This window comes from Eleutherodactylus coqui, chromosome 7, assembly GCF_035609145.1.
Source record: "Eleutherodactylus coqui strain aEleCoq1 chromosome 7, aEleCoq1.hap1, whole genome shotgun sequence".
Lineage (NCBI taxonomy): Eukaryota > Metazoa > Chordata > Amphibia > Anura > Eleutherodactylidae > Eleutherodactylus > Eleutherodactylus coqui.
This window is the reverse complement of record NC_089843.1, coordinates 31914657-31929771: the sequence shown is the minus strand read 5'-3', so window position 1 is coordinate 31929771 and position 15115 is coordinate 31914657. Positions and strand designations below refer to the sequence as shown.

The window sequence follows — 15115 nt, the reverse complement described above, 5'->3', positions numbered from 1 at the left end:
TGATTCCGGAGTGTGGCATTACATCACGTTACAAGTTTTCTTTTAATAGCTAATCTGATTGTACAGTGTGCATAGTTTTATTTTCTTTGGTTTGACGCATCTGGTGAGTGTAAGATTAGAGTGTGGTACAATTTTAGATCCTCAGTATTGCATTTTACTAGAGTATATATAATGCCTCTTCAGATACAGATGGTAAAATCATTTCCATGCATCAAGAAGGTTGTGTAACTTGCACAGACACTGCACTATATTACCTAGTGTCATACTGGTATTTCATAAAAATGGTGAAAGTAACAGCTTCCTGTCACCCACTCTTCATATGTCTTATCATGCTTTGCTTTACTGTTTGTGCAACTTCATCAACTGCATGTAAAATGGAACTGCAAACAGCAATAGAAGATTATGAATATTATAAACATGGAGACTACATCATTGGAGGAATAGTTGCTGTTAATTTCAAAATGGAAGACTTCCTCCTTGACCCATTTAATAAATTCATGAACTGTAATGGGTAAGTAAAACTACATATAGCTACTGAATACATTTTCTAGGACTCTAATTTCTCTCGTTTAATGAACTGCTCCTCTGTTTATTCTCTTCTTGACCCCTTACATTCTGTTTTTCATAAATTATATTCTACAGAAAGTGCCCTTACTAATGTACCAAACGATCCCCTTGCAGATAAATCTAATGGAAACTACTCTCTATTTATTCCTCAGGTTCTCACTGTGGCATTCTACACCATAGATCCCCAGCTCCTCCTCAGAATGCTTCCCTCCATTGGCCTTCGGGACTCTGCTCTCTCCTGCTTTTCTCTCTACCTCTCTTATCACTCATTTGGTGTAACGTTTGCTGGGTCTACTTCTTTTCCTCCTCCCCTTGCAGCTAGGGCTCCTCAGGGTTTGGCACTAGTTTCTCAACTTTTTTCCATCTATTGTACACAGCCCTTTTGGATACACTATCAGCAGATTTGGCTTTCAGTATAATCTCTACACTGACAAACAATTATATACTTATTCTTGTGACATCACTTCTGTATTACTACAATACACTAGTGATTGTCTGCCCACTGTCCCTAACATCATGCCATCTCTCTATCTGAAACTGAATCTTTCAAAAACTGGTGTTGTGTTTTTACCCATCTACTAACCTACCTAAGCCTGATATTTCCATTTCAGTTTCAGTGTTACCATATCTCCTAGGCAGCACACCCGCTGTCTTGGGGTCAAATTTGACTCCAATCTTTCTTTCATGCACTCCATATATTCAAGCACTTGCATGCTTATGTCACCGGCACCTTAAAAGCAGTTCCTAGAATCTGAATTTTTTTTTAACTGTAGGAACAAAATTATATATTAAACTAATAATATATTGAAGTCATGCATAAATCTCCCCACAGTGCTGTGCCACCATATATCTCCTCCAACATCTCTCATGGCTGTTCCTAACCAGATTTTACATCCTTATCAGACTGGGAGTTACTGCTACACAAATATTAAAGCTCTAATTGTTTGCCGGACAATTGTCGCAACTTTTCTATTCTATGTCAGAAAGCAAAACATATGCTAATATGTTTTGAGAAGGGCAAAAAGGCAAATTGCATTGAAATAGTAAAAGCTATAAAGTATAGCAAATATTGAGGAAACATAATTGCTTACCCCATGTGTAAAACAGCAGACATGGGGAGACTTATCTTCTGTACCACATTAGTTTGTGGGTGAATCCTGTCAATACAAGTGATACTCTCTGACAATTTTCTAGTGTCTCATGTGGCCTCATGTCTTTAAGGCCTTGTATGGAGTAGAGTGTTAAGGCAACATAATGCAGTCCTAAGCTCTCACTCATGACCTGAAGGTTACCAGTTCAATCTCCACATTGGTTCATGTAGCTGGCTCAAGGGTGACTCAGTCTTCCATCCTTCCGAGGTTGGTAAAATGAGTACCCAGCTTGGGGGAGGTAGTAAATAAGTTACCTGAAAGCACTGCAGAATAAGTTGGCACCATGCAAATAACAAGTTTCTCCCAACTAGTGTGTGTATAAAGGCTTATATAAGACATATTTTGTATGACATTATTACTATATATGAGTGACCCTACCAAATGTTATGCCGAAGGGCCTCCACCAATTTTGACCAATAGAGCTATAAGGCCTCATTCACACATGATCTTCAGATGCCACCTTGTAGAGAAGATAAAAATCACATAATGTAGCTGACAACTGCACAATGTTCATGTCAGCAGATGACTGCAGACTTTTGACCATCATTACCACATACCATATAACATCTGATGCATCTGAAATCACCTGGGCCAAAGATATTGTAATTTCAATCTAGCCATTTACCCTCTTAGATTGTCAATAATGACCATGGCAATTACATAGTTAGACAGCTTGCTCCCTCTTTCACCTCACTGCCACCCCTCTCTCAACAGAATCACAGGGTGACACTGGGATAGAAGAGAAGGTGGGAACCAAGTACGGGCTCCTTGGTCTGCCTATTAGGCCTAAGAGGATGCCTGGAGGAATTATGCTCACAGACATAAATCAGTACAATACAACAGTATTGCAGTGTATTAGGCCCCATTTACACTTAAAGATAATCGCTTAAAACTCACTCAAATGATAGTTTAAGTGACAGTTTTGAGCGATCATTTTTGCATACTTTTTAGTAGATAATTAGCTACTATAGAGCTATGCAGCTGGAGTGGGACACCTCTGTGGCCTCTAATAGAACAATACAGCAGTTTTGCATAAACAAATAGCTATATTTTTCTTCCTTCTGACTGCCAGTTTCCCAGCTGTTAATTCACAGCAGGACACAGGCACAGAGAATCTTATCAGCACAGCCGGCTGATAACAGCCTGCTTCGCTGATAACAGCTGATCACTCAATTCTAGCAAGCTAGAATTCAGCAATCAGCGACTCATGCACGAAAACTGCACGATGTCCCTGCATTTAGACAGAACGAGAATCACTCAAATGACAGCTTTGAGTGATTTTTGAGTGATTCTCGTTGTGTCTAGAAGGGCCTTTATATGAGCAGTCAAATTATCACTTGGTTAAGTCCCCTAACGGGACTATGATGCAATTGCTTTTTTTTCGAATCCTCCCCAATGAGAACATTTAAAAAGTTTTCAGTACATTATATGGTATATTAAATAGTACAATTGAAAAAAAAGCACTCAGACAGAAATGTTGATAGAAAAAAGGTAGTTATGATTTTTTTAATTAACGCTAGGAGAATAAAAAATGTCTGTGTGCGAAAAGGGTTAGGTGAAAAATCTTAAATATTACAAATGTTTTTTACTCCATTGGATTATTACAATTTAGAAATAATTCAGGTACATAAAATATTGTTTTTTCACAGGATTCTTATCTCAAGTTATAAATACTTTTTGGAATTTCAATTTGCTATTGAAGAAGTGAATAAAAATCCTAACATTTTACCCAATGTGACTTTGGGATATCATGTATACGATTCTTGTTCCAATGCTAATAAAGCTGTAAAGAGTGTGATACAAATATTATCAGGTCCGGGAGCGACTGTTCCTAATTATTACTGCGCAGGAGAAGAAAACATTGGAGGTTTTGTTGGAGATCTTTTATCTTTAACAACTCTGCCCATAGCACAAATGTTGAGTATATACGGATATACACAGGTAAGAAAGAAGGAGCAGATGTTGCTCCTGTAAATGTAAAGTGCTGCAGAATATTTAAGGTTATTATCTCTCCTTCCAGATCAGCTATGGCGCTACAGATCCACGGCTCAGTGACAGAGCTCAGTATCCGTATCTTTTCCGCACAGCACATAGTGACCTTGTCTACTTCTCTGCTGTTTTACAATTACTAAAGCGTTTTTTGTGGAACTGGGTTGGGATTATCACTAGTGACGATGACAGTGGAGACAGGGAGAGTCAAGCTCTCTCCTCATTTCTTAATAGTCATGGCATCTGCATAGAGTTTATATTGACATTTTTGCCTCATAATTCTAATAAGAAAGAATTAGGAAATAGAAGCAAACAGGATACAACCAAGAAAAGCCCAGAGATTATCTCCCGCTCTTCCTCCAATATCATCCTAGTATGTGGAACGGTTTCTTTATTGATAGCTAATGTGTTAAAGTTGCCTGATAATGTCCTGAATACAAAGACTTTTATCCTTCCACCTAGTTGGTTCACAAATTATTTAATACTAGAAAAATCTTCGATAGCATTGAACTGTTGTCTGGGGTTCCTACATGACATGGAACCTGGAATCCCATATAATAACAGTAAGGAACTAATGATGAATCCGTATGATACAGGTGACATGAAACAATTTATTAAGAACATCCATCCTTCCAAATATCCGGATGACATGTTACTTGAAGAAATTTGGATGGTAACTTTTAGATGTCAGTCACCAGATGATTCTAAAAACCGGATATTTGAAATATCATATAATATAAAACTACATGAGTGCTCGGGAGGAGAGGATTTAACACGGATTGATCATGTTTTACTCAGTATCGTTTCTCCTGTTATGTACAGGGCAGTAATGTCCATGGTTTATGCACTAGACTCTCTGGTTGTGTGTCTTGAAAGAACATTATACCATAACAGAAAGAAAATATCAAAATATCGACACAAGGTAGTTTTTCCACTATTTACTATTCTGAATATAGTTTTAATATTTGATTTGAAATTATATACAACTGATAGAAATTGTATTACACCCAGACAGAGAGGAAGAAAATATATATGAGACTTGGATCAAAGTATCTCCATATGAAGGATATTGAATAATTAAAAATTGGATAATGTATGTGTATAAGCATGCAAATTGCCACCAGTTGTATGCAAATTATGGGGTTTTTTTTGTTATGCAAAATGCTAGATTGTTTTAATTTATAAGATGTAAGGTGGGTTGTGTAAGAAGGTCCCTTTTTGTCCACAGTGGCCAGCTATGCCAAATTGTAGAGCTCAAACTATATATACATAAATGTCAAAGAGAATATACACTCATCCAGATGTTGCCTTGGTCAGGTTTGAGCCTACAACTCCAGCACTGAAAAGCAGCATTGCTAACAACTGAGACCCTGCATGTGTGCTTTTTTTTCCAGAAGAGGTGAACAGGAACACAAAAAGAACAATTGAGCCAGGGCAACATCTGGATTTTTTTCTTTAAAGGGGTTGTCCCGCAGCAGCAAGTGGGGTTAACCACTTCTGTATGGCCATATTAATGCACTTTGTAATGTACATCGTGCATTAAATATGAGCCATGCAGAAGTTATTCACTTACCCACTCCGTTGCTGGCGTCCCCGTCTCCATGGTGCCGTCTAATTTCTGTCTTCTGGCATCTTTAGACGCGCTTGCGCAATCCGGTCTTCTGCCTGTTGAATGGGGCCGCTCTGGCGCGCTCGCGCCGGAGAGCTGGTCTGCGCGTCGTCATCGTAGCTCCGCCTCTGTCACGTGCTGCCGATCAGCCAATTAGGTGGCTGTATCGGCAGTGGAATGCAAGGAAGGAGAAGACAATCCATGGTGCACCATGGGAGAAAACCGCAGTGCATCATTGGGAAAGGACCGGCGGCCATCTTTAAAGAAGAAAAGAAGATGCTGCCCGAACGTGGATGCAGGTAAGCAATTTTAAATGTATTCTTGTCCAGAGCACAGCAGAGTGGACAAGTCTGGTGGCTCAGTTATTAGCACTGCTGCTTTGCAGTTATGGAGTTATAAGTTCACATCTGACCAAGGGCAACAACTGAATGACTTCATGTTCTTTTTGTTTCTATTTTTGTTGCTGTTCTTCTTGTCCAGAGTGGAATGGAGAAATGTGGTTGCCCAGTTGTAAACACTGCTACTTTGCACTGCTGGAGCTATAGGTTTAAATCTGACCAAGGGCAACATTGTGATGAATTTTTCAAACTCAATATAGATGTTATCACTGATGGGATTTAAACTAAGGGTCCCAGGACTTAAAACAAGAGTACTAGCAACTGAGTCACATTCATAGAAAAAGATGGGAAGCATGCGCATGCATGTTTTTTGTTTTTTTTTGTAAAACTATTTTCACCCAATTTTTGTTAAAAATCCGGTTGGGATGATCCAAACAAATTTTGTGAAAATTGGCTCGATTTTATCTCACCGCTGATCATGATGACCAACAATAGTACTGACATACTCTGAAAAGCTGACAGGAAGGAATCATCAATTCATGCTGCTTGCACCAAAATCTGACCCTCCCATTAGCATGATGCGTATTTATCTGACCAGGCAGTGTTTTCCCACTGCTCAGTGATGCAATTTTAGCACTCTCCTACCCATAACAATAGCACTGGGACTGGTTGTCTGCTGCTATAGACCATCTGCACTAAGAAACAATGTGTTTGTGCTTTTATATATATTTTAGTTGGAACACCAGGGTTGTACTCAGCTGCAATTTGCTTGACTGTGCATCATGTGTTCATCACAATGATTCCTGACATCCTTCTCCAATGCCTTTGGGAACAAATAATTCCACAGGATCCCCTTTCTTAGTATGTTTTATTATGATCTCACAGATTTTGGTTTTCTCTCCACACTGCTATATGAGAAAACCTCACAAGATTGTTGGTGAAATCCTGGCCTCTGCTAGTCTAGCACAGATAACTAGGCCTTGTTGGAAGTCACTTAGATCACAGTTTTTTTTTAATCTAACGTGGATTTATACTGATACTGATTCACAGAAAACTTGCTCACATGATTATATGCTGCCCCCCAAGATTATAGGTTTAATTCCCATACAAGGCAGCTCCAATCAACATCAAGCCGGGGGATGTAATAAAATGGCCATCCCCTGTTCTCCACAGATTTGTTTATCTTACTGAAGGGACCCCAAAGTAATTGGCATAACAGTTTGAAATCAAGAAACTCCCTTAGGGCCAATGCCAATGGATAGATTACCACTGCTGTATCCACGGCCAGACACTCTCCACGGATTCCACAGCAATAACTGTTCATAGACATGCCATGTTAAGGGATTCTGCCCTGTCCACGAGTGGAAATCAACTACGATTTTCTGCTCGGGGGGGAGAATTGCAGAATGTTCTATTTCATGTGGAAAAAGGCTTGGAAGGCTTCTATTGCAGTCAATGGAAGCCGTCTGTCTCGCAATACTTCTGCTGTGAGCACAGCGGAAGTATCGCAGGAAGATGCATCAACAACTAGCGCTGGCATGTCATGTGCACTGGCTCCTCGGATGGGACACTTGCAGCGGATCCTGAGAGGGGAGTATGGGGTTTCTGGGGGGCGCCGTGTCGGATTCCGCTGTGATATTTCACAAGCGGAATCCAACATGGCCGTGGACTTGAGGCCTTACATTCCCTTTTGTTTGGTTACTTCCACTATTAATAAGATTGGCTACTTCAGTATTCTATTTAAGCAAAGCATTTTTATATAAATAGGTGACACTTACAAAATGTATTACAATGTTATCCCTTTTCTACTAGATTCATTAAGTCATACCTCCTGCTGGCCCCATCCCCTACCTCTTCCTCCTCCTCTCTAGAGGTTTGCTTTGTTCATAAGATACCCACTTATGGAGGGGCACATGACCAGAAAGGTCTCTCACTCTTCTTCACTATTTGTGCTTATTTTCTGATCACAATGTGTTGCTATAGAGGAGGCTGGGCAATGCTTATTGCAATATGTGCCCACATAAAAAGCCATCTTATAGACTGAAGAGACCTCAAGATGGGAGGAGAAAGCACAAGCAGCAAGGGGTGTGGCTTAATGTATCCAGCAGAGTGTGGAAGCAACCATAATAAAGGTACATGTTTAACCCCTTAAGGACCAAGCAAGGTAAATATTTGGTGCTTGGTCCTGGGATTTAATCCCCATAGATAACAAAAATACAGCGCAGGATTAAAGCCTTTCCTCCTTCAATCAAGCAGGAGCAGGTTGCGTTCTCAGCTGTATTTCACAGCTGAGAACCCGGAGAAGTTGTTTTTACCTACTTATGCCTTCTCCTTTCCCAAGTACATAGCTCTCAATGAGCGTTATATACTAAGGAGTGAAAGTGGAAGTCTTTCTTTCACAATGCGACCAGGTGTCCCCTGTTACAGGAGATCTGCAGGATCCTAGCAGACCCTGATCAGCTCTGTTGGTGACTATTGTCACTACAGGGGATGTTTTCCCTGTAACTGGGCCTCCAATGGATGCCCCAGCTATAGAAGAAAAGTGTGCAATAAAAAAAAGGCAATGTAAAAGACTTCCAGAGGTCTTGCATGACATGATGAGGGTTATATGTGTTAAAAAAGTAGTTACACAAATAAGTTTAAAAAAATTGCAGAATAAACTAAAAATATATACATTAGAAAGAGACTGACCCAAAGCCGTCAACCAAAACCATAGCTGTGAGCGCCCTGCAACCCCAAACTATACATATTACATATTAAAACATCCAAAACAAAATGAATGATTAAAAAAACAACCACTCCTAATGTTAAAAAACTTTTTTTTTAGCTTTTTAGTAGAGATGAGCGAGCCTACTCAGCCACGCCCCTTTTTCGCCCGAGTACCGCGATTTTCGAGTACTTCCGTACTCGGGCGAAAAGATTCGGGGGGGCCGTGGCTGAGTGGGGGGTTGCAGCGGGGAGTGGGGGGGAGAGGAAGAGGGCTCCCCCCTGTTCCCCGCTGCTACCCCCCGCGCCGCCACGCCTCCCCCCGCCCCCCGGCGCCCCCCGAATCTTTTCACCCGAGTACTGAAGTACTCGAAAATCGCGGTGCTTGGTCGAGTAAATACTCGAAACGAGTACGCTCGCTCATCTCTACTTTTTACCCCCAATAAAACTTAAAAACAGAAAAAAAAGTCAGTGAGATATAAACAAAATCGTTCTATATGTCACGGAAAAAAAGCAGCATAAATACTGTTGGTAGCTAAATGAAGAAAAAAGGGCAGTAAAACCACCACATGAGTAAAATCCCTAAAAAAGTCTGGTACTTAAGGGGTTAAGTGTCACCTTATGAAGTCATAAATGCTTAAAGCATAGCACTAACTTGGTTGACCACTATAAGGCAAGATAAGCACAAAAAAGTTATACGTTATTTTGTCTTTCATCATTTGGAATTTTTCCCCAGATGGAAACACGTAACTGGATTTGAAGAAATTCTGGCAAGTGAATATTCAGAAAAGTAAAAAAAAAACGTATTATTTTATTACTGCTATGATTTCTTGAATAATTGATGTTATAATTATAGTACCAAAACAATAAAATGTTTACAAGTAATCTGTCATTTAACTAAATTGACTAATTTTAATTTAATTAAAAATGGGACATTTCATTTTTATGTTCACTGTCCAATATAATTTGCATTAAAATATCTTTTTTTTTTCATTTAAGTTAAATCGATATTTAAGAACAGTTCGCTATAAAGTTAATTCAGAAGGAAGACCATACTTTGATGACAATGGAGGATTGAATACAATGTATTTCATCTATAATTGGGTCAAGATGTCTAGTAAATCATCCAAGTTTACACTTGTGGGGTCTGTTAAACCCTGGGCACAACCAGACCAGCAGCTATTCATCAATTCTAGTGATGTAACCTGGAAAAACAAAGAGGTGGGAATATGGTTTATTTGGAAAGATTCAGGCAAACTTGAAGGGGTTGTCCCGCGAAACAAAGTGGGGTTATACACTTCTGTATGGCCATATTAATGCACTTTGTAATGTACATTTTGCATTAATTATGAGCCATACAGAAGTTATTCACTTACCTGTTCCATTGCTAGCGTCCTCGTCTCCATGGTGCCGTCTAATTTCAGCGTCTAATCGCCCGATTAGACGCGCTTGCGCAGTCCGGTCTTCTCCCTTCTGAATGGGGCCGCTCGTGCCGGAGAGCTGCTCCTCGTAGCTCCGCCCCGTCACGTGTGCCGATTCCAGCCAATCAGGAGGCTGGAATCGGCAATGGACCGCACAGAGCCCACGGTGCACCATGGGAGAAGACCCGCGGTGCATCGTGGGTGAAGATCCCGGCGGCCATCTTACTAAGGTAAGTAAGAAGTCGCCGGAGCACGGGGATTCGGGTAAGTACTGAACGTTTTTTTTTTTTACCCCTGCATCGGGTTTGTCTCGCGTCGAACGGGGGGCCTATTGAAAAAAAAAAAAAAAACGTTTCGGCGCGGGACAACCCCTTTAAAGGAGTTTTCCAGGACTTAAAAACAATTTCACTGGTTTTATATTGTGTAAAATAAAGAAAAAAATCCATACTTACCTGCTGCAGTGGCTCCCCACCCAGTGCCCACCACTTGGAAACTAGAACACTGTCATATCCAGTCATAGCCTTCAGCATTGATTCTGCCATGGCCGCTGAAGGGTGTAATTGGCCCAATATACAGCACATGACCATGCACTAGTTTCTTCTGGGTTCTTAGAGCAGGTCACCATGAATGGGGAGCTACTGGAGCAGGTGAGTATCTCTTTTTAATTTATTTTACTCAGTTTTAAGAATGTGATTTTTTTTAAGTCCTAGAAAACCTTTTGAATTGAAGAATTAAAAAAAAGACTTAACTTTACAGAACACCTGTCACCTATAAGACATACTGTGTATATTTCTCATAACAGATGTTTTGGTAATGAGGACGCAACACTTTTTGGGGGGATTTTCATCTCCACATTTTAAAAGCCATAACTTTTTTATCGTTCCGTAGACATGGCCATATGAGGCCATGTTCTTGAGCTTGTTTTCATGTGACAAACTGTAGTTTCTGTTAATTCAGCTTTTGGGTATATATAATGTATTGTTAAACTTTTCTTTGAGGGTAGGGGGAGAAAAAAAACACATTAATTTTGCCATTGTTTTTTTTTTTTTTTTACCATTAATCATACAGCATAAATGGCACAACAGATTCTTTTTTGTTGGTTATTATAATTATAATGGAATAAAACATATGCTTTTTAGATTTTTTCGCTTTCATAAAAGATAACCTTTTTTTAACACCTGTCTTTTGCATCGCTGCATTCAAAGTCCCATAGCTTTTTTTAATTTTTCAATTAACGGATTTCAGTGAGGGCTTGTTTACTGTGTAACGAGGAGTAGGTTTGACTGGTACTATATTTGGGTATATACAGCTTTTTGCTCACTCTTAGGGCTTATTTACACAAGTGTATATTGGGCATCCATGAAAACGGCCGACCGATATACGCTACCGTATGATGCGTGGGGTGGCGTATATGCCAGAGAGCTCTCACCGGCTCTCTGCATGGTAAGCAGGCGGGAATGGGCGGGAACTAGTGTGCTGAGCTCCTGCCTCTTCCCGCTGTTTGCAGTGGGAGGGGTGGGGCTTATCTCCGCCCCGTTCTGCCCCTCCTATTGCAAACAGCAGCAAGGGGTGGAGAGGAGAAAAGAAGGGGAATGGAACTTAGCAGTCACGCTGCTAAACTCCCTTGCACCTCTCTTCTACTGCAGCTGTCATTGGCTCCCATAGGAATCAATGCAGCTGCGACTACTGAAGTGGGAGCGTCCGACCGGTCGCTTTTATGCTGCAGAGATACGCCCCTGTGCATTGATGCATTGCAAACCAATGCATCAGAGGGGCAGTGTATATCGGCTGGGGCGTGAAAACCTGGCCGATTTACCCCCATGTGAATAAGCTCTCACTGATTTTTTTCTCAGGAGCAAAAAGGAACAAAATAAACATTTTGCCTGCTTACCTTTTTTATTTATTTATTTTTTTACCGCCTTTGCTATGCGGGAAAATAGTGTTCAATTCATTTTTAAAGGTTGTTACAGATATGTTGATACCACATGTGTGGGGTTTTAAAATTTTTATACAAGCAGAGGAAAGTGCATTTTTTAAATTAAAAATTTGTATGAGCTTTTTTTGTTATTATTTTCTTTTCACATTTTTTTATGTAGGGGACTTGAACCAGAAAAGCTATGATTGCTATGATAATTTGTTACAATACTTTTGCACTGCAATGTATTATTGTTTATGACAGTGATCATAGGCAATAGCAAGGCTGGGTGCCATTGCCTAGTGACTCGTTGCCATGCCAGACCATCGTACCCCAACAATTACATAGTGGAGGGCCGATGACCTCACAGTGGGAACAGGCTTCCTCTGTGAATCCTTTACATGCTGCGATCTACATTGATCGCTGCATGTATGTAACGTGCTAACAGTGGACATTGGTGTTCTAAACAATCCCTGCTGTCGGAGCAGGAGATTTACTGTCAATCACAGGATGTAGGTTTATGTCCTGGTGTGTTAAGTGCCTCCAGCCAAAATGTAAACTTGCATCCTGAGGCATTGGGCGATTACACATATTTTCATCCTCATAGTTTTATGTTTTCACATTATTGAATACCTGGCCAGTAATGCAGTCAACTAAACACAAAATGTACATGGTATTGTAGTATAACATATAACAACTATGACTTCAGAAACATATCTTCATAGATTTTTTTTGTTCTTTATAGGTACCAAGATCTCGGTGTTCAAACAAATGTCCACCTGGTAGCAGAAAGATCAAGAAAAATATGGAGCCAATATGCTGTTATGACTGTGTTGCCTGCTCTGATGGAGAAATTTCCAATATAACAGGTTAAAACTATTTCAAAATGTTTTGTATTGATAGGAAAAGAATAATGATCATTTTAACTCCTTAGTAACAAAGCTTGTTTGCTCCTTAGGGTGGATTCAGACAAGCATGTTTATGTGCGTACATACGTCCGCACAAAACCATGCATCTATTAGAACCATTGGTTTCCTATAATGTGTTCTCATGTCCTTGTTTTATAGGTGTGCAAATGTGCGCAACTGCAAAACATAGGACATGCGTGCACATAGGTCTATGCTGCACGTCAATACTCCCCGCCGGGAGTCCCCTCTTCCCTGAACACTGTGACAGTGCTGTCACAGTGTTCGGTAATGATGGCACTCCCCGTGGGAAGTAAAGTATTCAATGCCACAGCTATGGCAGAGGATCACAATGTTTTTCCAGCGGCCCCATTGAAAGAAATGGGCTGCCAGCAACCCCTGCAGTGATTTTCAAGTAATGTGCCTTAGCCGAGTATCTCCTAGCTTGTCCCTAAAGATTCGAGGGCCGCTGCGGCTGACAGGTGAGTTGCGGCGGGGAGCAGGGGAGAGCGGGGGAAGAGGGGGAGAGAGGGAGAGAGAGATCTCCCCTCCGTTCCCCCCCGCTCTCCCCCGTCGCTCCTCGCCCCCTGCCGGCCCCCGAATCTTTAGGGACGAGCGGGGAGATACTCGGCTAAGGCACATTACTTGAGCGAGTAGTGCCTTAGCGAGTATACTCGCTCATCTCTAGTTCTAAATATAAGCCCTTTCCTAAAAATCGTCTCTAGCATGTGTAAAAAAATATATATATATATTAACCTGTCGGGGCTCAGGCGTGTCTTCTCTGCTTGGTCCTCAGCACTGTAGTGAAGTTCTTTCAGCAGGTGCGGATTTAAAATCTGTGCCTGCTAAAGGGGCTGTATCTGATTGGCTGAGCACTCAGCCAATCACAGGCAGTGCTCAGCCACTCATTGGCGCGCCTGAGCCCCTACAGCGCTGGAGAGGTTAGTATATTTTTTTTTTATTTTTTACACATGCTAAGGATGATTTTCTGGAAAGGGCTTATATTTAAATCCCTTTCCCGAAAATTACTGCAGGGGTTGCCGGCAGCCCATTGCTTCCAATTGGCAAGGACCTTCATTTACATGTGTTTTGGCACGTCCATGGATGTGCGGATTTGTGCGCACATACGCGTGAGCAAATGCACGCTCATGTGTAAGAGGTAGAGATGAGCAAGCACCAAAATGGTTGGGTGCTAGTTACTCTTTTGATGGTGCTGCAGAATAAAGCCCCTTAATGGCCACCATCAAAAGATGTATGGGCATTGTTAAAGGATTAAATTAAAAGAGGGACAAGAAATATTGAGAAAAAAAAAGTATTAGATTGCACGTGCGAATGGATGTTTAATTCACATGGGGATAAAAACATGGTGTGTAGTCCAAATTATCGTTCATGGTTTACTTTTTCAGATAGTGAAAAGTGCACAAAGTGTTTGGATACCGAATGGTCGAGCAGTAAAAGAGATCAGTGTTTTCAGAAACTTGAAGAATTCCTTGCCTTTTCTGATGGACTCTCCATAACCCTGTCTTCAATTGCTCTTCTATTTTGGACAATATCTATTCTAATATTTGGAATTTTTGTGTCCCATAAAAATACGCCAGTTGTGAAGGCGAATAACAAGAACTTGAGCTTCATCCTTCTTATCTCTCTCTCATTGTGCTTCCTGTGTGTGTTTTTATTCATTGGCCGTCCTGTCGACAGAACCTGCAGATTACGACAAATTGTTTTTGGCATAATCTTCACCATCGCCGTGTCTTCTATTTTGGCTAAAACCATCTTGGTCTACATGGTGTTTAAAATGTCCAGACCTGGCAATCAATGGAAAAAACTAATTGGGATCAAAGTGTCCAACTTTATAGTTGTGATGTTCTCATCCATTGAAGTCATCATAAGCATTTATTGGCTAAACTTCTCTCCCCCATATGTGGAGCAGGACACACATTCCTATCAAAGAAAGATCATCATTCAGTGCAATGAAGGATCTCAAGTTGCTTTTTTTGCTGTTTTAGGTTATTTATTTTTCCTAGCTGCTCTTAGTTTTACTGTAGCATATTTGGCTAGAACATTACCAGATCGTTTTAATGAAGCCAAGTACATCACATTCAGTATGTTAGTATTCTGTAGTGTCTGGATTGCAATGGTTCCTTCCTATCTGTGCTCCAAAGGAAAAAATATGGTGGTTGTAGAAATTTTTTCTATATTGGCATCAAGTGCTGGGCTTTTAGGTTTCATATTTTTTCCAAAATGCTACATTATTTTGCTGAAGCCTCAAATGAATAGAAGGAACATACGTCATGGGAATTTATATAAATAATTAACTTAATATGGCATTTTATGTAATAGAATCACAGAATGGTAAAGTTGGGAGTAACCTCAAGGGTTATCAGGATGCAGGGTCACTAAATAATCCCAGATAAATGCATGTCTAGACACTGTTTGAAGACTTTCATTGAATGAGAACTCACCAGCTCTTGTGGCAACCTGTTCCACTCATTGATCATCCTCACTGACAAAAAG

General features: G+C 40.5%; 1 protein-coding gene across 1 annotated transcript; it reads left to right on the top strand.

Moving 5' to 3' along the window:
• The first annotated feature begins 374 nt into the window (after nucleotides 1-374).
• Nucleotides 375-14912, top strand: LOC136573249 (vomeronasal type-2 receptor 26-like). Its single transcript, XM_066574548.1, has 6 exons — nucleotides 375-511; nucleotides 3368-3659; nucleotides 3739-4380; nucleotides 9360-9581; nucleotides 12442-12565; nucleotides 14008-14912. Exons 1-6 carry the CDS (start codon nucleotides 375-377, stop codon nucleotides 14910-14912), a joined length of 2322 nt encoding a protein of 773 aa, XP_066430645.1.
• The last annotated feature ends 203 nt before the right edge of the window (nucleotides 14913-15115 follow it).

Excerpts from the sequence above, each read along its gene's own strand:
- LOC136573249 (XM_066574548.1), top strand. The coding sequence starts at position 375 with ATGGAACTGCAAACAGCAATAGAAGATTATGAATATTATAAACATGGA. Across the intron at positions 4,381-9,359 it reads TACTTGAAGAAATTTGGATG|TTAAATCGATATTTAAGAAC; the intron begins GTAACTTTTAGA and ends TTTTCATTTAAG. Across the intron at positions 12,566-14,007 it reads AGAAATTTCCAATATAACAG|ATAGTGAAAAGTGCACAAAG; the intron begins GTTAAAACTATT and ends TTACTTTTTCAG.